Consider the following 26,586-nt stretch of genomic DNA (forward strand, 5'->3'; position numbering starts at 1 on the left):
ATATTAAATAAATTCCTTACTGTAACATATATAGGAGGAGAACATGTACAACTTAATTCTGTGACGTAATTCTCAAAATCCTCTTTTCTCTAGGACTGTTTTTTCCATCTTCTTTGGTACTGGTCTTTCATGAAATACGTATCTTTTATTTTTACCACATCCTGGTGTTTGGCATTTGTTTTGATACTCCATTCATTATGCAAACAATATGTCACTTGAACCTTGCTTGCAATATGACGTAGTCTGGTTGCTTGTCATACAAGCACAGTCAGGATATACTGTTTGGTGTTTCAGCCAAATTTCTTCACTTCCTATATTCTCACAGTTGGTACCGCACAGGCACACTCATGGTGACTCTTAGCCTCCTTTGTAGTTAACTTTCTGATGAGACATATTCAGTTAACTTTCAATAGACCTTCCCCTTCCAAAGTACTGTTCATTTTGGGACACTGATACAAACCATTTTACTAGTTTTAAAAGTCATATTCTGGAATCACCTTAACTTGGTACTACAATCATGCGTCATGACCTCAAATTACTTAACCTCTTTAAGCTTTATTCATTAACTTATTCAACATTTATTGAACTATGTGTAATAGGCTCTGGGGATAGGAAGTGAATGTGATAGCCAAGAGTTTCTCATCTGTAAAACGTGGCTAATGATAGAGCTGTTTTGAGGATAAAATATATGTAAAGTACTTAGCACAGTGCTCAATAAGTGTTCATTGTTATTATTAGCAGTATTATTTTGATCAAATTACTTTTAACATCTCCCTGTGACTGTAACCTCTAATGATTCACAATGCATCCATTCCATTACGTTTCTGAACAGAAAGCTACTCCATAAAGTACTGATGCTGGAATTGATCTTTTCTAGAAATATTGATGCAATGTTCCAAGAACACTGGAATGTAGGCACTCCAAGATACAATACCTTTCACACCTGGTCAGCCAAGAAAAAAACTGTAAATCACAACCACGGTCTGGATTATGAAAGGAAAGTGCTATACCTGTACCGTCTGAGTGTAGACTTGTCTAGATAATCTTCTACATTTCTTTCCAAAATCTCTCATATACTTTTAAGTTTGTATTATTAGAAAAATAAACAACAAGCCTACAGACAGGCCATCTTAAGTTTTACTTGTTGTGTATCACTAGCCTGAAAAGATCAAAAATATTTTTACTGTGGTTTCAGCTTTTTGTGGGGGGGCGGGGGCAGGTGGGGGTGATGTCAACTCATGTTAGTTGAGAAAAGTGGCAGTTCTGCATCCCATGCAATTGAACTAGAGAAAATGGGTTACTGCAAGAACTGGCAAATCCTATTGCCATTATTGCAATGGTTATAGAAATAAAATGAGTTTCTCTTTTACTCAGTGGAACTATTTAAGAATGACAAAGAGAAAACATCTACAACGGTGGCAGAGACTTTGCGTCCAAACATTCTAGGATGAGTTATTTGTCGTTTAAACCGAGCCTCATTAGGCAAACTGTTTTACTAAGGACTGCACAGGAGCCTGTGTAAGATTTCGGAAGAACAGGAGTTTTGAAGAACCATGTTGTTTACACTTTGTCACTCATTTTCAAGCCCAGTGTTACCCTTCAGTTCTTATACAAGAATATCTGAAAACAAAAGGACATCCTGTAAAATGGGCACTGGGTGCTCTGAGCGTCGGAAGAGTTGGCCGAAAACCCGACACCAAGCCCTTCAAAAGGCACGTGGGGCCGAACCTCCCTCGGAATCGCCGCGGCCGGCGCTCGAAGGCTCCAGGCTCCGCGCCTGACTTCCCAGGGCCGGTGCAGCACCGGGGGCGGTCCGACAGCACCGGCCCTCCTGCCTCGTCATCGCTGCGTTTCTGGCTGGCGGAGCCCGGTCCCCGTCCGCGGCATTCCACGCCTCCGTCTCCGCGGGCGTGCGCGGGGCTCGGGAATCACCTCGGGAGCCCACTCAGCAGCGTGGAGGGCGGGCGCGAGGAAAGCCCGGGCTCCCGCTGTAACCCCCGCACTCAGCGGCGTCCCCCACCCCTCGGCGGCGGGGCCGCAGGTACCTCCTCAGCCGCCTCAGCAGTCGGCGCTCAACTGGTGGGCAGCCCGTCCCGCCGCCGCCACGTCCGCTCAGAGGCCCTTCGGAGCCGCGCTCCCGCCGCCGGCACCTGACTGACTGACTGACTGGCTGACCGACCGACCCGAGGCTGGAACCCGCGCCGCCGCCGCGGCCGCCGCCGCGCACGCGCTCCTCGCCCGCCTCCGTCCCGGGGCGGCCCGCGGGGCGGGAACGCGACGCTACGAGCCGCCCGCACCTGCCTGACTGACAGGCAGACCCCGGGATCGGGCCTCGTGCCGGCGCGCGCACGCGCACGCGCCTGGCGCGGCTGCCGTCGGCCCCGGGGGCGGGACCGCGCGGCAACGAGCGGGCGGGGGGCTCGTGGTGCGCGCGCCCCGCACCCGAGGGCTGCGGAGAGATATTTTGGGTGGCAGGAGGCCCCTCGTCATTTCCGCCGGGCTGCTGGTCGTGCCGGGGGCTTCACTCTCGCGCACGAGGCGAACGGGCAAGTTGGCTGCGGGCGTGTGGCGGCAGCTCCTTCCCTTAGCGCTGCGACCCTCGGCAGTGCAAGCCATGAACTGAAGCCCCGAGGGACGGAGACCCGAGCGGAGTTGCGGAGCCACGGCAGCAGCCGCCGCCTCAGCGGGGAGCGAGCAGACCCGGCGCGGAGCCGCGACCCCGGCGCTTTTCCCTCCCCGTCGCCGCTCCCACCGCTGCAGCCGCGAGACTCGACACACAAAAGCCGCCTTCTCCACGCCGCCCGCCCAACGAGGCAGCGGCCAGCGAGGGACCCCACCTGAGGGCGGCTCGGGCTGCTGAGTTCGTTTTGTGTCTGAGCTCCGAGCTCCGCGCCGCGCGCGGAACCGACCCTGTGCTCATGGCTCTGATCATGGAACCGGTGAGCAAATGGTCTCCGAGTCAAGTAGTGGACTGGATGAAAGGTAATGCCCGCTGTGCGGAGGGCGAGGCGGCCCTGGGGCTCGGGGTCCCGGCGCGCGGGAGGGAAGGGGCGCCCGCCGCGGCCGAGCCCGCCATCGGGGCTGCAGCCGGCTGATCGTGGGGCGCCGAGGGCGGCGGGGGACCTCCAGGGCTGACTGGGGCTCGGGATCCCGGTCTCCTATTGTCTCCAGCCAGTGGCTTCCCAGCCGGAGAGGGGCGCGGAGAGCGCGGGGGTGGCCGGGGCGACCCGATGGGAGGCTGGGAGCCGGACGGTGGAATCCCTGTCAGGCTTTCCGGCTCCTAGCTCCCCTTGGTGCCCCCAGGGAGGACGTGTCGACCCTGCTTTCTCTCCCCAGGGAGGAGCCCCCAGGGACGGTCGACCGTTCCCCGGCCCCTTTGTTCCTGGGAATCCTGACGCCCCCTTGGCGGCCGCCCCTGCCAAGTGCCTTTTCTTGCGCCAACTCTCCCTGCAACTTTTAAGCCCACATAATGGTGTCAGGACGCGGCCGCCGGGGTTTGGATCCGGGGAGCTCCCCCTCTTCCCCAGGTTGGGCTGAGGATGCTCGGGGGATGCGCTGCTTTGGGGGAGAGGAAAACATGCTTCCCCCGGGACAGCATCTGCGCTGGTATCTGTGGCTCCCTCCTGTGCATCCCTCCGCGTCCTTTGCCTCCTCCTCTTCTGGCCGCTTGAGATTTTGAATCTTTAAGGCTTTTTACTGGGGGCTCGACCCCAGGTGTAAGGTGATGCACATTCAAGTGCCCCCTCATTTATTCCATCTTGAAGACTCTCCCCTTTTTTCCCATGGGCAATTTCTAATAACCATACTTAAAGACATTCGCCCTCTTAATCTCAAACGTGGGCTTTTTCTCTGTCCCTGGGCTTTCCTGCCTCACTATCTCCCTCTGTTGTCTGTTGTCTGAGTTAGAGGACCCTCTCCTCACGACCACTGCGCCCCCTCCCATCCCCAAGATTCCTAAGATTTGGGGAATGCTGACGGGATGGAGGGGATGGACAAAAAAGGATTGCTCGCCACACTTGGGAGATGTTAAGAGTTTTGCTCGTGGTTATTCCTAGGCACAAACTCTGGGTAGATTAGTCAGGGACCAAAGGCTTATCATTTGCAAATGCCGTTCCAAAGATGAGGGAGCCCCTTCTTAGGGCTTGCTTAGCAGTCAGACTTTCTAAGCTCCAGGTACTTTAGAATGAAAGTAGGGTGATTGGAAGTGATTGAGAACGACAGAGGGAAACTCAATTTTTTTTTTCTTTTTCCCCCGAGCCTTTTCAGCCTCTTGCTTGTCTTGTGGATTTTCCTTTATCCATTTGCTTTCCTTTTATTCCCTTACTTGCCCCTTTATTCTTCATTTATTTCGTTTTTCTTTTCTAATATGTGGAAAGTGCTTTGTAACTGCAAAGCGCAGTACAAATGAGAGTGTACTGAATTAAATCGAATTCATTATTTATCGACTGCCCCCCTGTGTGCGGTGCATTGTGCTAAGGTGCCATGGGTGCCATGACTAAGACAAAGTCCTGCAGTGGCTCATTTTTTTTTTTCTGTTCCTTCTTCTGTTTTCATATTGCTATTGAAATTCCGCTCTCCTAGATTCCCACCAATTTTTCCCCCCTTCGGATTGTCAGATGCAGACAAACATCTGTCTTCTCTGTTTCTCAGTCATGGAAGAAAGAGCCAGAGCACATGCGAAAAGCAAGAATGCTTAATTAAAACCCTTTCTTTGAATTTGCCTAAAAGAGTACTTCAGTTTGAGTCTTGTTACTGAAATACTCAAAGAAAAGCTATCTTGGCTCCATGGGAGTCAGATTACCTTCAGAGACTACCTCTGACAAATTCCCATGATGCTTGTAGTGAGTGCTGCATACTCCATCTTCTTCACCTCCCACCCTCCCAGTACATTCTTGCACTTTCCCCACTCTCTACACTTTAGGTCCACTGAAGCATGTAGAACATATGATGTACATATTCTGACACACATTTTTAGTTTCTCAGTACACTAGTCCTTTAAAAATCTCTCCAGCCTAAAATGCAGCTTCTTTGGAGTTGGGCTAACATCATTAGCTGTGATTTTAAGTGATTGTTATATTTAAGTTGAATAACTTATTTTCATACCTGTTGGTGATGCATCTTAGAGCTATTTGAAAAGACAGAATTTGTGTATCTCTGTATACATTAGACTGGAAGAGAATAACTCATGTCATTATCTGTATACTTCAAGTTCCAAACTGCTTACTGCTGAAATTTCCATAATCTTCATATAAATTTGATTTGAGATATTATCAGAAAATAAGGTTTAAAAAAAGTACTAAGATGAAACAAACATTTCCTCAAATTAATTAACTTAATTAAGGTAACTTACACTATTAGCTTAATTAATCCCCCCCACCCTTTTCCCCAAATAAACTTTACAAAATACATTTAAAAAATACTTTTCACCCTTTTTTCAGATGCACTAATGTGTAAAAGTCAATTAATTTAGGCTGTAGCTTTGGAATGACCAAACCTCATTTAGTGTTGTATAATGTATAGTGTTATAAAGGCAGTACCAAAGGATGAACAGGACTTTTGAACAACTGCAGCATTGTGGGAGTTCTTTAAAACATGCTTCTAATGTGACAGTTTCATCATCCTTAACATTTAAAGCATATATATGACATATGCTTTCACCTAGTCACAATGGTAGATAGTTATAACTCTCTTTAGTAAGGTATATGCTTTATGCTCTTTCTAGGGTATTTTTTTCTTCACTAAACAGAAAAGGAACCATTAAGCATATAAGAATAGCATGGCCATATGTTTAATGCTTCCAGACAGTTTATTGAAGTGCTATAGAAACTCAGTCAGCAGAGAGGGAAATGAAGGGAAAACCACCTGGCTGGCAAGATTATTAAGCTTTGGTAGAATATATTCAAGATTAATTATGAAGGACCATATATACACTGCAATTCACTTTAATTTATTACTTTTTATTAAAATATATTTGAGGGACACATAAGTATTAAATTTATGTTAATTATTATTAAAAAACGCTATGAGGAAATACTTCCTTTTTTTTTTTTTTTTTTTTTGCTCACCCCCAACTCCACTATTTGTGAAATACAATACTCATTGAATTTTCTCCTGACAGTAAAAATTTGATGTGACACAGTGTCAATGTTAGTTCCAGTAAATATATGAACTCCTCATGAGTCAGTAGAATAAGCATTTATATCCCACATTATCCTGATAGTGCTTCAGGCTATTTGGAAATGTCTCATAGCCTTCAAAATTAATTTTAAAAAGTAATTTTATAAAAATATTTTTTGAGAAAATCAAATACTCATCATTTAGTGCTTGAAACTAACCTTTTTCAGTTGGAAATTGCATTCAGTCCTCCTGTAGTTTTGACAAAATTTTAAAACATAAACCTTTTTACAGTGAATAAAAGCAAAGCAGTTATTAGGAAAAGCTATAGGTAGAAAAGTAGGCCAATAACTGTTTCTAATTTTTGCTCAGTCTGTTACTCTAAAATACATTATTTCTCAACTCCTGTCTGTTCACTTGGAGGGCCTGGAAATATTTCATAATCTGCAGTTGCTTGAGTCTACTTTTTTTGCCTTCTGAAATATAACGAAAACCTTTGAACACGTTTGGGCCCCTATTATTAATTTTATCATTAATTTTCCTTGTCCTTGTCACACCCAATAATTCCAGTTTTTTTCTCACACCTTTTCTGCCTTTTGAAATTCTTTCAAAATATCCAGATGTCTAAGATAAAGTTATTTTCCGGGGCCAGCTCCCTTTCTGACATTTTTTCCAGTGATCTTTAATCCCTTTCTGGATCAAATAAAATGGATTATTGTTTTCAGAGTCAACTGACAGGCCCCGCTTTGCTGATCTTCTCTTATGGTCTCTGTGACTTAGCTCCATGCACTCTTATGTTATTATGATTCCTAAAATCATCTAAATTTTTAAGATAGCCTCTGAAGCCATCCCACAATTAACTGCTCTGGTCTTTCCTGTTTACTATAAACCATTTTCTTTAAGAAGCATTCCCTGACTTCTAATTTCTGTCCTGATGACTCAGCCTTCTTGAGGACAGAAAATGAAATACATTATTTTAGGTATTAAAAAACAAAGATAAAGCCAACGTTTTGCATGCAACCCTAAAAAGAGGAAAATGCAGTGATGAAATAAGGTCTATTTAGTATAAAAGTTTACATGCTCTAAAGGAAAATGCGTCCGATAACGGAAAGCAGTTTTGACAGGTACGATGCCCTTTAGTAATTTTTTTCCCCCTCATAGGACCCAGAGCTGAAGTTGAAATTTATCTTAATCAGGTGAAGGAAAATGTCAACATTTCGAGTTAAACTGTTTTGAGAGAGAGATCAGAAATAATTTTGTGGCAGGAACTTGAGAAGTATACACCGTAAGGGAAAAAAATATATGCTAAATGTTTAAATTGGTGCTATTACCTCTTTTTGAAAAATTAGTTTTTTTTCTCAATTGCAGCGTGACTAGATAGTAACCAACAATCACCTGCTTTGGATTTGACATTTTTGGAACAGGAATTCTTGTCATTTTATACAGAGGAAATTTACCTTTTTGATATGTAGAGTTTAGTTCACAAGAAACGTTTTGTTTGTAGTGTCATTAACATTTGCTCCTTAAGGTAACACGCATGATGTAGTGCATAGTAGGAAAAAAAAGAGTATATTTATGTAGATGTTTTCTAGTTCTTAGATATTTACTTAGTACTTCAGCATGGAAGGTGCTTTGATGGATGAATTTAAATAATTCCCTGCTTTGGAGAAATTAGTATCTAAGGGATGGCAGTGACATTGGCAAACCTATGCCAAGACAGAGACAGGTACCAACTAGTACATTTGGTAAATTTTAAGAGTTTGCATATGTATACAAGCACCAATGGAAAGAGAAGATGATGATTTTAGTAAGTCAGGAAGGAATCCATGGGGAAGGTTTGAGCAACTGTTTAAGCAGTTTATTTATTTAAGGTATATTCTAAGAGGGATGTATTCTAAATGTAGAAGCAGAGCAAGAGACTCCAGAGTTGAGATGGGGCGATTAACCAGAGGAGTTGAGTCTACGTTTGTCTGGTTGAAAGAGAAAGGTGGGCAGTACAGGGAAAGTGAGGGAGGAGCATGAGTAGGTGGCACAAAGTACAAGAACAAATCTGCATTTCACAAAGACAATAAAAGTCTCATCATGTCCTGAGTTTAAATAAATACCACATTATAAAACTTTGGCTGCCGAAAATAAGCCCATTTCTGTTTCTCAGGAATAATTTGGAAATAATGTTAAAATGAGTTATTTTGAAGATTAATTACATCATTAACATTATGTTGTTGGATATTTAGAATGTTACTGATCCAAATTCTTACATGAAGAATGCAGATTGGCTTTTAAATGTTGATGTTGTTCTTAAAGCAATGATAAATTATCATTTTCATTCATAGCAGAGTGACCTCAGATTAGAACCTAACATTTTCTTAATGACTTTTAGCTTTCTATATGACTTCCCTCACACACAAGGCTTATTGTGAAAGATGAAGCATTAGCTTCTCTAAAGAGTCCTAGAAGGATGGATCATCAGTACTAATTTAAAGGTGGGGGAGAGGGAGGGTAAGTAATTTGAAAAACAAAATGGAGTCTAAAGCTTTATGTTTATGAGTTTGTCATGGATTAGTGTCTGGATGAAGAATAGGCTCATTGTTTTGAATAGCATTCAGTGAGTGAATTCAGTTTTCATGCATAGCATAGGCCTGTGCTACCCAAAATGGTACATTTCTCTGGTTGTGAAAACCAAATGATCAAAAGCCAAAAAGTTGATTTTTGCTAAGTATTTTAAAGTATTATTTTTATATTAAAATAAACATAGATATTATATTCATGGTATAGAAAGCAAAATTAGCATGATTTTAAAGATGAGACCAGAGGCTTAACAGGAATTTTAGGCTTGCAGCAGGCTGTTTAAAGCTGCATTTCCCAGACCTCCCAGGGTTATGAGTACACTCTGTTCAGCAATTATGGATACATCAGTGGAAAAGTTTAAGAAGTGGTGGTTGGGTTTAGAAAAAGTAAAATGTATGTACTCTGCTTCCTCTTTTTCTCCTCTTGCAAAGGATAAAATATTATCTTTTCAGTCAAGGTCATGATAATTACAGCATCTTACTTTGTTTGATCCATAAACCTGTGGTCAGGATGAACTTCTTGAGAATGATTCCCATCTAATCCTGTCCTCCCCATCAGCTTAAAAAATTTAATGGTTTCTCACTGTTTTTAGGATAAAGTCCTTAAAATGGCCTATAAGACCCTGGAAGGTTTGGCTGTTGCCTGTGAGGTAAACCTCATTGCTAGCACTAGCTACTCGGGCCTTCTTTCAGTCCTGTTTACCCAGCCCTTGAGACTTTGCACTTTTTCTTCACCCAGTTAAATCCTGCTCATCCTTCAGATCTCAAGCCTTCCCTCCTCTGCCTCAGAAAAGCCTTCCTGAATCCCCAAATCACATCAAATCCTCAGTTATGCACTCTCTTGGTGCTGTGTATATCTTCTTTGTTCCATTTGCCAGTTTTATTTTTTACCTTGATTTGTATGATTATTTGATGAGGGCAGGGAACCCATCTTTTTGCATAACAGTGCATAAGAAAGTATCTGGTGAAAAGTAGGCACTTAGGAAATATTTGTTGAGTAAAGGAATAAATAAATTTATTCACAGATTACTGGTCTGTCGACAAATCTGCTTTCCTAAATGACGATGCACGTAAAGTCCCTTATAATGAAATGCCCTAATGGATACTTCAGAGACAAGTTGTATACTGTGTGCCAGAATACAGTGTAAGTAGGGTTGCTTTGTCCGTTTTTCATAGTTGTGTTGCTGTCTAGCCAATTCAATGATCTAAATCATGGTGTAGATTCATTTTGTTAAGAAATGTTAATTTCAGTGAATCTGTAACGTTTCTGTGTTTATGCTATAAATATTATTTGCTGATGTCATTTCATAGGCCAACACAATAGGCAAACTTCTACTTAAAAATCAAAACATACCCCTTTTCTTAAGTATTTTCTTTCATACAAATTTTCTAATTGTTGCTTCATTTTGGTGTTTTTAAAAGAACACCATATATTTTGGAATGCATGGTAGAATGAAATTGAAAAAAAGGCCTTACATTTTTCCTCTTAAAAAAGTAAAGAAAATAAAGTTCATATAAGAAATTAAAATGTATTTTTCTGTTGTGAGAAGAAAATGCCCTTTATTTGTTAATATAGAGGATAAAATGAAAAAAAAAAGCCCGTTAGCTTAATGAGAACCATTATCTTCTCATTATATTTAATGTTGAATTTACATTTTTATTAATAGGAATAAAATTAAGATATTTAAAGATGCATCTTAATTCAGCATTTCTTATATAACTTCATCGCACTCTGATTTTGAAAAATAAATTTTAATTTTTTAAGCCAAATATAAATTTATTTGGACTGATTTTTGAAGAGCACTCATTAAGAACCTATGTAGAGAGTTACTGTAAAGCGTAACTTGTTGAATACAGGTGCCTCATGTGGATTTTTTGTGAATTACATGCTACTGGATAATCACTAGTAGGCATGTTATAGAGATTTTTCTAATAAAGTGTGCCTCTCCCCCTAAATTTAGAATTGTTAAAACATAAATCAGAATAAGTGAAATTTTTAAGACTTTAACATAACTTTGCCTGTCTGTTAACTCTTAATAAAACAACACCTTCAGGCTTAAATGTTCTAGCTAGTACTGCAAATCAGTGGATTGCAATTGTGCCCTGGTCTGAACTACAAATAACCATTAAACATGCTAGAATTTTTTTTAACTTGAAAGATGTATTTAATTTCTTGTTCAATTTCAATTTAAATTACAATCATTAATTCTAATAGAAGTTTTCATTATCTTAATCTTATTCTTGCAATTTCAGGAAAGAAAGGGTTGTGGGTATTTGCATAAATTTATTGAATTTTAAATTTTACTAAAGTACAATAACTGCTGTTTTAGTTTTCTGTGTTCATCTATTGAATATTTTGTCACAACATAAAATTGTTTTAAAAACCAAGATTTGTTAAATAAACCAAAACTCACAATGGCATTAATGTATTCTAGTTTGCCACAGTAAAAACACTGTTACATAACTAATATCAAATGTAGCATACTTGTCTGTTTTATATTTACTTGACATTAATGTTCTTGGAAATTAGTCTTATTAGGTAGGTTGGATAGTCTTCTGATAAAATGATAGATAGGAAGAAACTGCATTGTTACTTGCTTTTAAAGTGTTACCCAATATCCTCTTGTTTGTTTGTTTGAACTTTTTATTTTGTTTCAGCCATATCTGCTATTTTTAAAATGGGCTTGCAACATGGTTTCTGAAGTAATATCTACAAGAAATCAATGGAGGGCTGACTTAGATCCTGGATTTTACTTTTTCCAACTTGTTTACACAAAGATTACGAAAGAATCTATTTTTTAGCAAGATGTTAGACTTCTAATTAATTTATTAATAAAAAACCTTTGAAATACTGGTTTTAAGTAATTATGCTGAATGAGTAATTTCAACAGCATTAGCTGAATTCTTGTTATAATTTTGGTATGTTTTATATGTGTATGTGGGAGTTTATTTCAGCTATCCGTATTATTTTCAAAATGTTTGATGGTCCTGGCGACTTGTGATTTTTTTTCACCTGGCTGAGCAGAAAATTCATATTTTAATTTTGTGTAATTCACTTATATTTTGGCTGTGTAAACAAGGTAGTGAGGTATTAAAAATACATATAAAAGAGAGAGAGTTGTAGAGTTGTTGCTACTGGTGCTCAAAATAGACATTGTAGTCCAGTTGCTAGTTTTCCTCCCTGCCTGCCAGAGCCTGTGTGGAAACCAAGTTCAGTGTGGTGCGAGCCAGCATATGGATGGCAAGGCAGGTGCTCCTTCCCCATTTCCCTCTGCGTTGGTGACATGGTGAGTTTTGCGACAGTCTCTGTTGGCACCAACGTTGCATTAAATTAATGACAGGTTTGCTTATCTAGAAGGCTGCTACCTTGCCTTCCAGCTGTCAGACCAGAGGCTTTCAATTTGATGTTGAATTGTGACAAGCAGAGAGAAGCTCATTCTATGGAATGTTTAGAGCTAGATAATTTTTCTTTCTAATCTGTCCCTAGACATAATGTTTTAAGTCTATTTATGGTAAAAACATGTTAATTCAGATTCTGTTTATTTGGGATTTGTGATAATTTGAGTAGGTTCCTATTGAACTTTACTTTTGATATGTGAAGAAAGGGCTTGCTGATCAATCTAATAATGTAATTAAGATTGGAAAGAAATTGTTTGACCCTGGAGGATGCGGTGTTTTCAAATATCGTACTTTTCCAGGAGCCATTTCCATAGTGAAAATATGCAAGCTAGAAATGAGTTATATTTTTAGTTAGAATTTCTGCATACTTGGTTGGAATCAGTTTTTTGACTTTTTGGAATATTTTTGCAAACATCCTGTAGTACAGCTTGGTTCTTCCCCTCATTGGCCCATGTTATAAAGGTCTCATGCATTTCACATCTATTATTAGTAGTAGTACTTAAAAGTGAAATAAGGGACAGTTGTTAACACCCTTAAACAGGTAAGTTACAGAAGTTAAGCAGCTCAACAGAGATGTACAGCTGTTCAGTGATGGAATTAGGTTGAACATTAACTCTTTTTTTTCTGCCTACTGGATTGGATTTACACTTTCGTGGATGAAGAACATAGTTCAAGTTTATACGTAATTATCTTCAGACTTGACTTTTTAAAACTTTCTGAATTTTCTACCTTTTAAAAATTGGCACCATTTAGTATATAATAAAGAGTACTTTGAAATCAGATACCTGTGTTAATTATATCCAGGCTCCATTACTTCTTAGCTGTGTGATCTTAGTGAGGGAGAGTTTAAGTAACTTGCCAGGTTTTCTCATTTTTGTAAAATAGGGGTGATAATATTACCTACCTCATAGGGTTATGGTATGCTTAAAACGATGCCTAGCACACAGCAAGTGCATGATAAATGTCAGCTTTTTTTTTAATTAAGGAAGAAGTTTCATTCTATTGGTAATCTTCAGAGGCAGAACTGTTAATAGATAATATTTATTGACTGCTTACTATATACCATGTACTGTGCTAGGTGCTTTCCCTGCGTCATCTTATACTTATCCTAGCCCTGAAAGGTTGGAATTATCCCTGTTTTACAGATGAAGAAACTTTTTCTTAGAAACATTGAATCACTTGTCCTGTATACCCAAATATTTATCAAGCAGGTGTTCAACAAATATTTTGAAGAATGAATAAATATTAAGTGGAAGAAGCAGAATTTGAATGAATTTCTAACTGGTTCTAAAACATAATATGCTTACTTTGCCTTTCTACCAGAGGTAGATGTGACATGAGAGGAATTCTGGGAACATTTGCAAAGATGTTGATGTCCTCTCCGTCAGACCTACTTTCTTTAGTGTGTGGTAAGGTGGTTTGTGGTCATTGGGTTCTTTTGACCTCTATAGGGGTGTGTGTGTGTGTGTGTTGTGTGTGTTGTTTGTTGGTGGTAAAGCATTTCCACTCAAAATAGGACTTTGGCCAGTGACAAAAATGCCACATACAACTATAGTATTGGTGACTTTTTTTTTTTTTTTTTGACCATGCTGCATGGCATGGGGATCTTAGTTCCCCGACCAGGGGTTGAACCTGTGCCCTCTGCAGTGGAAGCACGGAGTCTTAACCACTGGGCCCCCAGGGAAGCCCCTCATCTTTCTTATTTTGAAGTGAACTCCAGGAGTTTGACGCTCTCCTCTTCTGAGTCTAGACCTAGGCAAAAGATCTACTTTAGGCTACTACTACTACCAGCCCAGTTCTGAGATGTTTTGTTCCCAAAGGATTGCTAATAAAAGTACATGGTGCCTCATGAAAAGATGCTCAACATCACTAAGCTTCAGGGAAATGCAAACCAAAACCCCAATGAGATATCACCTCACACTGTCAGAATGGCTGTCATCAAAAATACCACAAATAATAAATGTTGGCAAGGATGTGGAGAAAAGGGAACCTTAGTTCATTCGTGGTGGGAATGTAAATTGGCACAGGCACTATGTAAAACAGTATGGAGATTCCTCAAAAAATTAAATAGATAGAACTACCATATGATCCAGCAATTCCATCCTTGGGTATATATCTGAAGAAAATGAAAACACTAATTAGAAAAGATACATGCACCCCAGCGTTCATAGCAGCATTGTTTACAGTAGCCAAGATATGGAAGCACCCTAAGTGTCTGTCAACAGATGAATGGATAAAGAAGATGTGGTATACACACACACACAAAATGGAATATTACTCAGCCATAAAAAAGAATGAAATTTTTCCATTTGCAACAATATGAATGGACCTAGAGGGTATTATGCTTAGTGAAGTAAGTCAGACAGAGAACGACTTACTTGAAAGTGTATGTTTTCACTTATATGTGGAATTTAAAAAATAAATGAATGAGTATAACAAAACAGAAACAAACTCATAGATACAGAGAACAAACTAGTGGTTACCAGTGGGAAGAGGGGCCGGGGGAGGTACTGATGGGGAAGGGGAAGGGGATTAAGAAGTACAAACTACTATGTATAAGTTAAAATAAGCTACAAGGATGTAATGTACAGCACAGAGAATATAACCATTATTTTATAATTCCTCTAAATGGAGTATAATCTGTAAAAATATTGAATCACTGTGTTGTACACCTGAAACTAATATAGCATTGTAAATTAACTATACTTCAATGAAAAATAATAAAAAAAAATTTGTAAAAGAACTGATACTTCCAGTAAGTATGAATAAACACCTAGAGTATTTAAAAAATATATTTAATATGCACTTATAAATTTAAAAATCCCCTCCCCCCCAAAAGTAATGGTGCCTGATAATAGATGTTCCTAAGGAACGTTAACATTTTACTACGAATACAGGCATACCTTGGAGATATTGTGGGTTTTGTTCCAGGCCACGGGAGTAAAGCGAATATTTCAATAAAGTGAGTCACATGAAATTTTTGGTTTCCCAGTGCATATAAAAGTTGTGTTTACACACTACTGTAGTCTATTAAGTATACGATAGCATTATGTCTAAAAAAGTGTATATACCTTAATTAAATACTTTATTGCTAGAAAATGCAAACTGTCATCTAAGCCTTCAGCAAGCTGCAGTAGTAACATCAGAGATCACTGATCACAGATTATATTACAAATATAATAATGAAAAAGTTTGAAATACTACGAAAATTACCAAAAGGTGACACAGAGACATGAAGTGAACAAACGCTTTTGGAAAAATGTCACCGATAGAATTGCTCAATGCAGGGTTGCCACAAACCTTCAATTTGTAAAAAACAAAATGTCTATGAAGCACAATAAAGTGAAGTGCAATAAAATGAGGTACACCTGTAAGGGCCTTGGTTATATTCTGTTGTTTATATTTACCTAGTAGTGGTTAGCATTGCTATCTATTGCAATACATTTCATTAGTGTTTCTTTGAACAGCAGACTTTATTCAGTACATTTCTATAGCTTGGAAACCCTTACCTACCTAGTAAATGGTGATTGTTCTCCCCAAGTTATTTTGTTTTGTTTGGAAATTCTTTTATCATAGACCAAATTGTGATATGATACAATAGCATAGTGAATCACTCAAAAAACGTATATGCTGGAGAAAATTTAATCATTATCTGTCAAAAAACTATTGTGAAATCGTAAGATACAGAGTGGTCAAGTTGAGCTAGAGATGTTTGATCAATTGAGTACTTGTAAAATGGTAATGATAGGTACAGTTACATCCACATTATGTTTTAAAATGGTACACATGGTTTTGCCTGTGTATCTAAAATATATATTCTAGCATGTATTTTTGAAACTTAAAGTAAGATTTGTTCAGAGTAAAAAACACATGATATTTTCTGTTTCTCCTTATTTTCCTTTAATAGATTTGAGGTGAGTTTGCTTTAGGCTGGAAGTTTTAAAATAAGTGAAAACAACTTAATTGTTCTTTGGTTGTGGAGAGAATGATTTGAAATCTCTCACTTTTTATGAAAGCTACAATAGCCAGGACAATAGACATTTAAAAAATAACATCAACTGTGAACTGTGGTAATTACCAACTATTTTGAAGTTGCCTTAGCATTGTCCATTTGATTCTGAAGAAGCACTTTTTCTCTCGTAATGTGCTCATTATCTTTCAAAATCCATACAAATTAAAATTAATTTTGTTTGGGCATGTTTTTGAGAATTTCGTCACTTTTTTTGAAAAAGTTGTTGACATCCTGTGTTGATAAGTGGTCTGGTAAGAGATAGACTTTTAAATATGATAACATAATGAATCTCCATCTACATTAATTTTAAGATGTGTCTAATTTAATATTCAAACAAAATGTTTTCTAATTTTGAGGGGTTTTTTTTTCAGATGAGACTGTTTTGCCAGCTTGTTTTTACAGTTGTGACCAACACACACAGAGAAAATAAATACCAGTTTGTAGGGCAAAAATAGAGACACAGATGTAGAGAAGAAACGTATGGACACCAAGGGGGGAAAGTGGCGGGGGTGGTGGTGGTGGTGGTGGGATGAATTGGGAGATTGGGATTGACATGGACACACTAATATGTATAAAATGGATAACTAATAAGAACCTGCTGTATAAAAAATAAATTAAAAAAAAAGAAAATAAATACAGCAAAATAATACCTAGGGATCTACTAACATTTTTCTTCCTACTGATGTACCAGTAATAAGATCACAAAAAATTAAGGCTGGTTATGTATCTCTAAAAAATAAGAACTTAAAAATATATACATCACACACACTCACCCCTACAACACTATTATTACACCAAAATTCATTTCTTAATATCAAATATTTAGTTAAAATTTCTAGTTTCATAAATGTCATAAACATTTTTACAGTTTCTTTTTTCCTTAAATCAGGATCCAAATAAAGCCCACACATTGTAGTCTACCTTATTTTTTTTCCTACATCAATCCTTTTGGACTCAGTACTCGCTTTACATGACAGACATTATTTAATGTCTCTTGAAATAAAATTCATAGATAATAAAACCTAGCTCATATTATTAAAAAATTCACTGTAATGCCTTTATTGTAATAAAAAGGGAAAATAATTTAAAAATAAGATAGGTTTCTATTGTATGTAGTTGCTTAAAATAACTGTACTATAAAAAACTATAATTGATATGTTTGCCTACTTATAATGAGCATACCTGGATTTAAGACAAGCAAGCAGTAAGTTCAGAAGTCATTCTGTAAGTACAAGAAAATGGAAGAGCAGATGAATTGATAGACACTGGAATAAAAATGAATATTAGAACAGGTAACAGGCTAGACTCATTTGATATGTCACTCAAATAATTCCTGTTGAACATTTAAAAGTCATATTAAAAGGAACCTCAGCTTTTTGGAGAAATGGCAGATTCTAGAGCTGAGAAGGGAGAATTTAAGATGAGTCTGGAACATCTTGTGTCAGAAAGTAAGGAAGTGCTCAGAAAACACAATGATGAGGGCACGTCACAGACTTGGAAGCCATTCTGAAAGAGCTCTCAATGGCTGAAGCTGGAACAATTTGAGCAACAAAAACAGTATTGGATTTTAATTCAGTGCATAAAATAAATACCTATGAGTCCATACTGATGTAAATAAATGTCTGAATAAAGAAAGAATTGAGGGAGGAGAGAAAAATCTCCCATAAAGATAATTCCAAATAATTTATGTAGATACTCCCCTCTCAAGGAGGTGACACTTAACTCCCCACTTTTTGATTGTGGGCTGCACTTAGTGACCTGTTTCCAAAGAGTAGAGTGTGGGAAGGGGAAATATAACTTCATTGGAGGAACCTAGTGAACCCTACGTCGGCCAGGTGATCAAGGTTTGCATCATCAGTGATAAGTCATGTTGATCACATGTACCCTTGATATGATGTGGTGAGAATGGCACTTCACCTCTGTGGTCTTCCTCCCCCAAACCCATAATTCCAATCTAACCAGGAGAAAAACATTAGACAAATCCAAGTTTATGGACACTTTACAAAATACCTGACCAGTACTCCTTCAAAACTGTCAAGGTCATCAGAAACAAGGAAAATGTGAGAAACACAGACCATAGGAGGCTAAGGAGACATGAGGATTCTTTGTATTATGGTGTCCTGGATAGGATTCTGGGACAGAAAAAGTCTGATAGGAAAAAACTAGTGAAATCAAAATGAGGTGTGGAGTTTAGTTAATAGTGATATACCTGTGCTGTTCCTTAGTTGTGACAAATGTGTCACAGTAATGTGAGCTGTTAATAATAGAATATGGATGACAGGTATGCAAGAACTTTGTACTATTTTTGCAACTTTTCTGTAGACCTAAAACTATTCTGAAATAGTTTATTTAAATAAAAAAATCAGTTAAATTTATTTTCAAATTTGGTTATACCAAAATGTAAGCAATATCTCATGCGAAATAACTTAGGTTTGCCCTTTTGTAAGTGTTAATAATAAACTCTTTCAAATGTAAACAAAAAAAGTCATGTGGGATACAGGCAGTTCTTCAGTGTGGGACTGTTGCACTCATTGGTCTAGCAATCATTCAGTAACCCGATCATTGTGATAACCTGAAACTCTTCACAATACTCAAAATGCATCCAAGGGACAACATTGGCCCTGGCCTGGCAGCAAGAACCTCTGCCTTACCTCTTCGCTCCTGTGTAAACCTCATGCTCTTCCACATGTGAAAAAATAATTCTTTGAATGAATGTCATACCTGGTTTCCCTTCAACTGAAATTAATCTTTTACTTGATTAGCTTTTGTTTTTAACTTTTTGCTAATCAGGAAATGTGTTTAAGGAAACTGAATGTACATGGGATAGGGTGGAGACCACCAAAATTTAGCTCCATCTCCTTACGTATTTTACTTCACTGCTAACAGATTTGCAGTTAAACTCTTGGACAGAAGAGTGTGCTATTCTAAACCTTGTTAACAAAGCCTGATTCCCAGCACTTTTTCTGATTGTAGTTTCTGTTTCCTGCAGACACTGTGTAGGAATGTTAAACAAGGCGTGAACATTTTTGAGCAAATGTGGTTTATAATAATTGATTTTAGGCTGAATATATAAACGTGTATATAAATATGCATGCGTATTTACGTAGGCAAGATATTTGCCTAGGGCAGATATGTTGAAATGGAATATAACCAAATGAACTTCTCTCATTGCTTTTCTACGAGAAAGTCAGCATTTTTCTTTTTGTCACTAAATGTAGCACTTTATTTTCATTGTATTATGGGGTCATGTAGTGTGTTTAGTAGTTGAGTTCTGGGTATGAGAGTGGCTGTAACTCAATACCTCCTTTGGTCACATCTCTAAGAAATTATATTTGATTTCAAAACAGAACTACTTTAATATTTGCACTTTATTCCTGTGTCTTTTTTATTATTATCTTCCTTGTTTTCTAGTTTACTGGCATGAAAATTCGAAAAGGAACAGGCTCTGGTAATAAGTAGATAAAATTGTGACTGGGAATTTAACGCATTAACCTGATGTGGGTTTTTTTCTCGCCACAATAAACTGAAATGTTACATGGATCACAATTTCATCTTATTTGATTCTTTGTTATTAATCCACTTCTATGAAAGTGTGAAATTCTGCTGATATTGATGTGACTGTCTTAGAATTGCCTCCCTGGCTTGTCCTGACTTCATGCTCTGAGTATCAGCCTGGATATGCATTAACGTGTTCTCTAGGAAATACTTCTGTTTTTTGTACAAGGCATTTCTTAAGGTATGCTCACAAGAATGAAGGAGAGTTTATTTTGGTTTTTTCTGCTTTGATTTGTTTTAGTAAGGTAAGAATGTTTTGCATTTAAAGAAATCTTAAAAAAAAAGTCTGTGTAGATTGTACATTAAATATCAAGGATTTGAAGCTGTCTTTGAATATGTGACTGGAAAAGATGGGTTGACTTTCCAAGATTCTCCCATATCTATCCCAGGATAGAATCTATCCCAGGGTAGGTGGGCAACATTTAGATTGAAATTGTTTTCACAACTTTCCAATGATACTTTTCATAACAAAAGTACACAGATTTAGGATGACTAGCTATTATGGTAATACAGTCTCAGAATAATTAAAAACAGAATGTTAGAAGCAAATTGTGTGATTTGCATGACTTATGAAATACAGATGGCAAGAAGTAGACTTGGAAGCTTTTTCAGAGTGCAGATGGACATGAGTTCTTCAGAGAAGTTAATTAAGAGTAATCGTTGTATAGTAACCACTGTCTTGTAGGCTGCCATGAATTTAATATTCTACTTTCCCCAATAAAAATGCCAGATGATGCCTTTCAAGGCTGCTGAAAACATCTTTATTACCTGTAGCCATGCCAAAGGACTCACTCCCCTACTGTACCCCTCTCTTCCCGCATCTCTACATTTCATACAGATGAATAAAAAAAAGATTAAAGGGACAAATATCTAGTAGGAAGCACTGTATGTAGAAGACAATACAAATTATCTGTAGTACTGAGTTGGAACTGGAAGTCTCTTCAGTTGTGACCCAACCTAAATTCTGTCCCGTCGTGTGTGTTTAACTCGCCTCTTCACTTCTCAAGCCCTCCGTTTCTTTATCTGAAAATGAGGGTAAGGAAAATATGCTTTATAGGGAATTCTGAAGAATAGTCAACATGTAGTCCGAGTAGAAATGGAGTAACATTTTGACACTGGCAAAAATAGTTTATTAATTACTGAACAGGATTTTTAAATGATATTTATGGAAAAGAATTTTTAAGTATTCCAATTTAGAAATAAATTGCTGGATATAGCTCACATATGTTTGCCTTAAGACAAAGAAGATTATACTGATTTTAAAATGTATTTGGAGTATGGATTTCAGGTGGCTGGCTCTCTCTTGGAAACGCTTTTCCTCTTACTAGCTTCTTTGTCTTGTGTGTAGCCACTTCTCTAACAGCTTTATTGGAGCCTTTCTCTCCAAATTTTTCCTTATGTGAGTCAAATGATCCCTTAAGTAATTCAGCCTAATTATTAGAATGGTATATATCTCACTCTTCCTGGCAGGAAACCCAATACAAAAGTCCTAAAGGCATTGCTGTTGATGCTCCACCATCCCTGGCTAAGTCTCGACCAGTATGAGCCTCATCTCAGTAGTAGTCCTTGCATATCATGGTTCCTCATACTTCTCGTCTTTATTTTACCAAAAGGTTCATGATCATTGAAATTTCATTTTTCAGCCATTGTCAGAAGATTGGAATATAAAAGTTTTATCAACACAGGCATATACAAGGTGATCAAAATTATTAAATACTGAATCTGTGCAATGAAAATAACAGGCACTTATGAGCACTAGAGCTCCATTTAAGTGGTAAGAATGTATTGACTTTTCATAGGAGAAACAGTCAATTGTAAGAAACAAATGAACCAATTCATTTGAGCTTGGATCACTGAAAACAAGGGGGAATCACTGGCAAAACAATGCCTTTTCTCATTCATGTGTCGCAAGTGGTATTTGGATTGAGGACAATTGAGAAGCATTAAGACTACAAATTAGTTCCTGTATTTTATATTATGGAATGGTTGTTGGAAGGTGTACTTTCCCAGTGCTAGTATGCTAGATTTTTTTTTTAATTACAAGCAGTTTTGTTTTTCTCCTTATGTTTCACATCTGCACTTGTGTTTTCCTTGGAAAAATGCTCCATATATCTAGCATTGGTGCACTCATGTAAATGATGTCAACTCATATATAAAATTTGGTTTAGAAGAATTTTTAAAATACAGAAGTTGATTAAGAGCCTCCTTTTAATCAGTGTAATAACAATGTAACAATGTTGAGTTTAAAGCTTTTGAGAAATATTTTTCTCCATGATTTTATTACTACTTTTCCTCCATCTTTTTGATTTTGTATGATAAATGACAGAGGACAATAATATGCCATATTTTATTCTTTCATTCAAAGTTTGAAGATCATTTGGATTTTTTTTGGTCACCCCTGAGCCATTTATAAGTCATTTTTTAAAACCATGTAAATTTTAAATTAAATGAATGTCTTTTAAAAAATGAGATCATGTGGTTGAGACAGCTATACTTCTATCAGAGTTACCTAGGGTAAATAATTTGGACTTCCGGTTTGCTTTAAAAAAAATTGGGTGACACGTTCTCCTTTAAAACTCTAAGATTCTCTGATTCAAAATTTTTAATTCCTTCTCATATTTGGTTTAGAAGCAATGAATGACGAGCCTTCTTGATTTTCTTTATATCTACTTTAGTGACAGTTGGGACTTCTGAATTTTTAGAAGGTTTAATTTTTTTCTAATCTATAAATTGAATGTCATGCATAAAACTTCATGTACTTTACATAAAGACTTGTTATGTAACAAAAGCAGAAGGTGTATTTTTGATGTTGTAGGTGGATCTGAATCCTTCAAGTCTGTGCCATCAGTGCCAGATCACTTTGACAAATTCTGGTTAGCAAATTCCTAAGATACTAGGTTACAAATCTCTCTCCTTTTTCCCTTTTTCTATAATCTTTCACTACTGAAAACTGTAACTCACAAGTTTAGCAAGGAGCAGATACCTCCTGGTCCCTTGGATAGTCTTAACTCCTCACATTCTTTCTCTGCCTACTTGGTAATATTAAAAAAATTTTTAAGGTAGCTGACAAGTCCTACTATATAAAAATAAAAGTATGAATTACAAATGCACTCACAAGACCAAGGAAAAAATAAATTAGAGTATGTGGTATGTGCAAGTTGACATGGAATATCTGGAAAAAAAACAATGCTTTTTGTTCTTGGTGTTCATTTTTAAATCATCCCTTTAAAATCAGGGTCTGTGTAATGTTCTATTAAGTGATTTCTAGATATGTGCAAATGCATCAAACAGATTTGTATTAATGAATGTAGTACAAGTACGTGCCTTAAATTCTTAGCAAAATTTACAGGTATTTTTATAAACCTTTAACGTTTATGGTTTTAATTATATCTGATAGGCAAATTCAAAATAAACTCAAATACAGTACTTATGTCCCTTTATTGAAACACATCATTAGTTAAAACAGTTTGTAACATTTCTTTTATAAAAGAACATGCTTAGTTTGTGTACACTGACACTCTTGTTCTCTATGAGATGAATTGATAGATGAATTGATAAGAAAGAACTTACAGAAATCTCTTGGTCCTCTGCCATCATCATGTTACATGTAACCAACTGAGCTCAGGTTGGTTAAAGGACTTGTCTAGATTCACATATCTTTCTAGTACCAAAATTACAAAAAGACAGCTCAGAAAGAGTATGATGCATAGATCTTTTCATTGTTATAAGGACATCTCTGTTAGGAACAAAAGAGAATGAATTCTTTTGATCACTGGTGTCAAAGCTAGAACACGTCTTGATTAACACATGCAACAAGCCTACTTCATAGAATAATCCCCTCATTAAGAATGTTTAGTTTAGATTTCATTTTATCATAATCGAATGTAAGATTCAGAGAATGCCAAACCCCATTTACAGGGAGTTAAAATGCTATTAACTGCTAGAAAAACTTCTCCTGATGGTCTTCTAATCTCTGTGTGCTATGACTCAGTGATTTTAAATGTCATTTTCTAAGGCTTTGCAGTTTGTTAGTATAGTCAAGTGCAACAGGATTAAATCTAAATCTGGACACACAGTAGATTTTGTGGTCTGTTTAGAGCTGTAAATGGTTTGCTATGCTGAATAGTCTATTACAGTTCACTGTGTATTTTTAATAATTTTCCATTTTAATTATGAACGGTATACATGTACCTAAAACTCTAAATGTGGAATAATTTTTGACCCTGTATTCTTTAACTATATAACTTAAGTAACCTCATTCATACTACTAGAATTAGTGTATTAAAATAAATTGGTCCCAACCAAATACAAATAGCTGTCTTTGATACATCAAAAAAGTGTATTTGAATGATCAAGGCCACTGAGTTATTTTAAGATTTGTTCATAGAGTTTATTTATTGTGTTGTCCTCCTTGATGCCTATTTTAAACATTGCTTCCTTCTTCTATGTAGTAGATACTGCATCATTTATACGGTTCTCATTCCTCCTTTCTCTTTCCAACATTCCTATATCTGTGTTAAAGCCTCAACAAGTTGGAGTCCCTGACTTCAAAGAATATTTACTTATTTAAAATCTACAGTAACTTCACAGTGTGACATCTGTATTTATCAGTGGTTTGATAAGGTAAGTAAATTTCATGACCATAGTGAGATTTCGGTAATTATTTTCTAATAAATATATGAATGCCAAAGAGGGAGAAGTGACTAAATAAAAGTATTTTAAAAAATGGAAACAAACATATTAATGGATTTTTTTCAAGTTTAAAATGTGTGTAGTTCTCTTGTATTAGGTGTGCTGTTGCGTATTCAATAACTAGATGAAAATGTAAGGTACTTTTTCTTTCACCACTGAAATGCCATTGTGTTTTCTATTCTAAATTTCTAGTGGTGTTTACTGTCCTTTAGGAATTACTTTCTTTTACATGTTAATTTTTAGGTATTCTATTTTTCAAGCTTTGTCATCCTTTTCAGAAAGGCAAAATTATGTAACTTAATCACCTGAGAATGAACTGTAGCGTTATGCACATTTTCTGATAGCTGCTGTCAAAGATGGAATAATAACACTTTTCCTGCCACTGTAAGAAGTGTGGTCACCTCAGGACAAGCACTGAGTCATACTTCTGGGGCCAGTCGGAAAAGTTCGCATCATTGGCAGCCACCTGGGCTCTTCATGTTCCATGACAAATGGCAAACTGGCACATGGTTAACTGAAATGTTTCTCAAATGTCTAAGTCCTAGGAAAAATTAATGTTAAGGAGTGTAAAAGCTGAAGTCTGTGACTTATTTTGAACCAACAACTTTGAATTCTTAATTTAGTTATGCTTGTTTCACAAATTTGTAATTGTGTTTTAACAAAATTTATACTATAACTTGAAATGGTAAAACTAAAGCACCTTGTATAGTGAAGAGCTAAAGAATTGGGTCTTGTTCCTGTATTTTTTTAGTGTGTTAACCCATCTCAACAGCCCAGATAACACTGGAATATGACCTTAATGTTTTTTCCTATATGTCTGTCATAGATACACAGCTGTTAATTTAGCCTAGACATTTGCTGGACTTCTAATTTATGTGTATATCTAAAGTATTTATGCAGTTATGCAGAACAGTAATACAATAGTAGAAAACTTGGTTGATTACCTTCATAAATACCAATAAAGTTTGGAACCAGAAACTGCTCACTTCCACCTACTCCAATAGACAACCTTAAAGCATAAATGCTATTTTAGAGTATTTTACTAATATCATTATCAGTGTCAGTATGACTAAAATAAGCACCTTATAAAAACAAGCAAAACCTTTAACTGAATGCCTTCTTTCTTTTTTAATGTACATCCTCAAGTTGCACCTTATATTTTTTATATGGAAGTTAATTGTACGTATATCCTTCAAATAAAAGAAAATTTGTTTTAGAGACATTTTTCTCTCTCTTTTTGTAGTCTTACTTGAAACACGTAATTTGCTAACTATATCAGAACTAATTCTGTGGGTTGGGTAATATTTTTATTTATATGTGGGTTGTTGAGTTTTTTAATAGTAAAATACAACATGTGTTGCTACATAATTACGTATTTTTAAAAGTTGCTCTGAACATTGGAGTCTAACATGAAAACCTTTTGGGATAGTTCAGTTATTTTTTTCCTTAGGTGATCAGAATGCCCCCATTCTAATTTTAAGTCTTGTTAGAATGTTTTTTACTATTTAATCACATTAATTTAAACTCCCATCAGCCTGTCCACCATCACCATCGTATAACCACCTCCAGTAATCTGCTCCAGTGGTCACTGTATTATACAGTCTACTCCGGTAGTCACTATATTACAGTGGCAAAAATGTAGGCTTTGAGGCTAAATATACCTAGATTCAAATCCCAGTTTTGCTACTTATCGGTTGTATGGATCTGGGCACATAATAACCTCTTTCTCCTTTTTAAAATGAGGAAATAACACCACCTACCTTAAAGAGCATTGAGGTTTAAATGAAGTAATCTATGCAAATGATATACCCCAGTCATTGGTACTTAGTAAGTTATAAATAAACATTGGCTGTTATTATTTCCACCACAAACACCACCTATAAAAGAGGGTTGTAGTCAGGGGGTGATAATGTATGCAAAGATCATAGTAGGAGCTGGAAAAGTATTGGTTATTATTGTTACCACTGATAATACAAAGTCATGACGCTAGCCTACAAATAATTAATTACTGTAATTGATGCTGAATGTAAATAGTCAGGTATTTTTTTGAGCCACTCCAATTTAACTCTACTGAAATTATAAATGAATTATAAGTATAATGAAACTGGAGAAAAAGAAAAGATTACTGAGAAAATAAAAATAGACATGAAGATTCCATAAGCACTTAGTTTACATTTGAGTCAGAATCAAGACTCTTGCCAGGAATGGACCAGTCAACTCAACATGGCCTACTCATACAAAAATTTC

At 37.1% G+C, this 26,586-nt stretch overlaps 1 protein-coding gene across 4 annotated transcripts in view; it reads left to right on the forward strand.

Moving 5' to 3' along the window:
* Positions 1-2,525: 2,525 nt before the first annotated feature.
* Positions 2,526-26,586, forward strand: part of CNKSR2 (connector enhancer of kinase suppressor of Ras 2) — a 263,595-nt gene continuing 239,534 nt past the window's right edge. For all 4 annotated transcript variants that reach the window (XM_059911674.1, XM_059911675.1, XM_059911672.1 and 1 more), the window contains exon 1: positions 2,526-2,982. In XM_059911674.1, the coding sequence (XP_059767657.1) occupies positions 2,919-2,982 (64 nt within the window). In that variant the 5' untranslated portion in view covers positions 2,526-2,918. The remainder of the gene's footprint in view (positions 2,983-26,586) is intronic.

The sequence above is a fragment of the Balaenoptera ricei genome, chromosome X, assembly GCF_028023285.1.
Source record: "Balaenoptera ricei isolate mBalRic1 chromosome X, mBalRic1.hap2, whole genome shotgun sequence".
Classification (NCBI taxonomy): domain Eukaryota; kingdom Metazoa; phylum Chordata; class Mammalia; order Artiodactyla; family Balaenopteridae; genus Balaenoptera; species Balaenoptera ricei.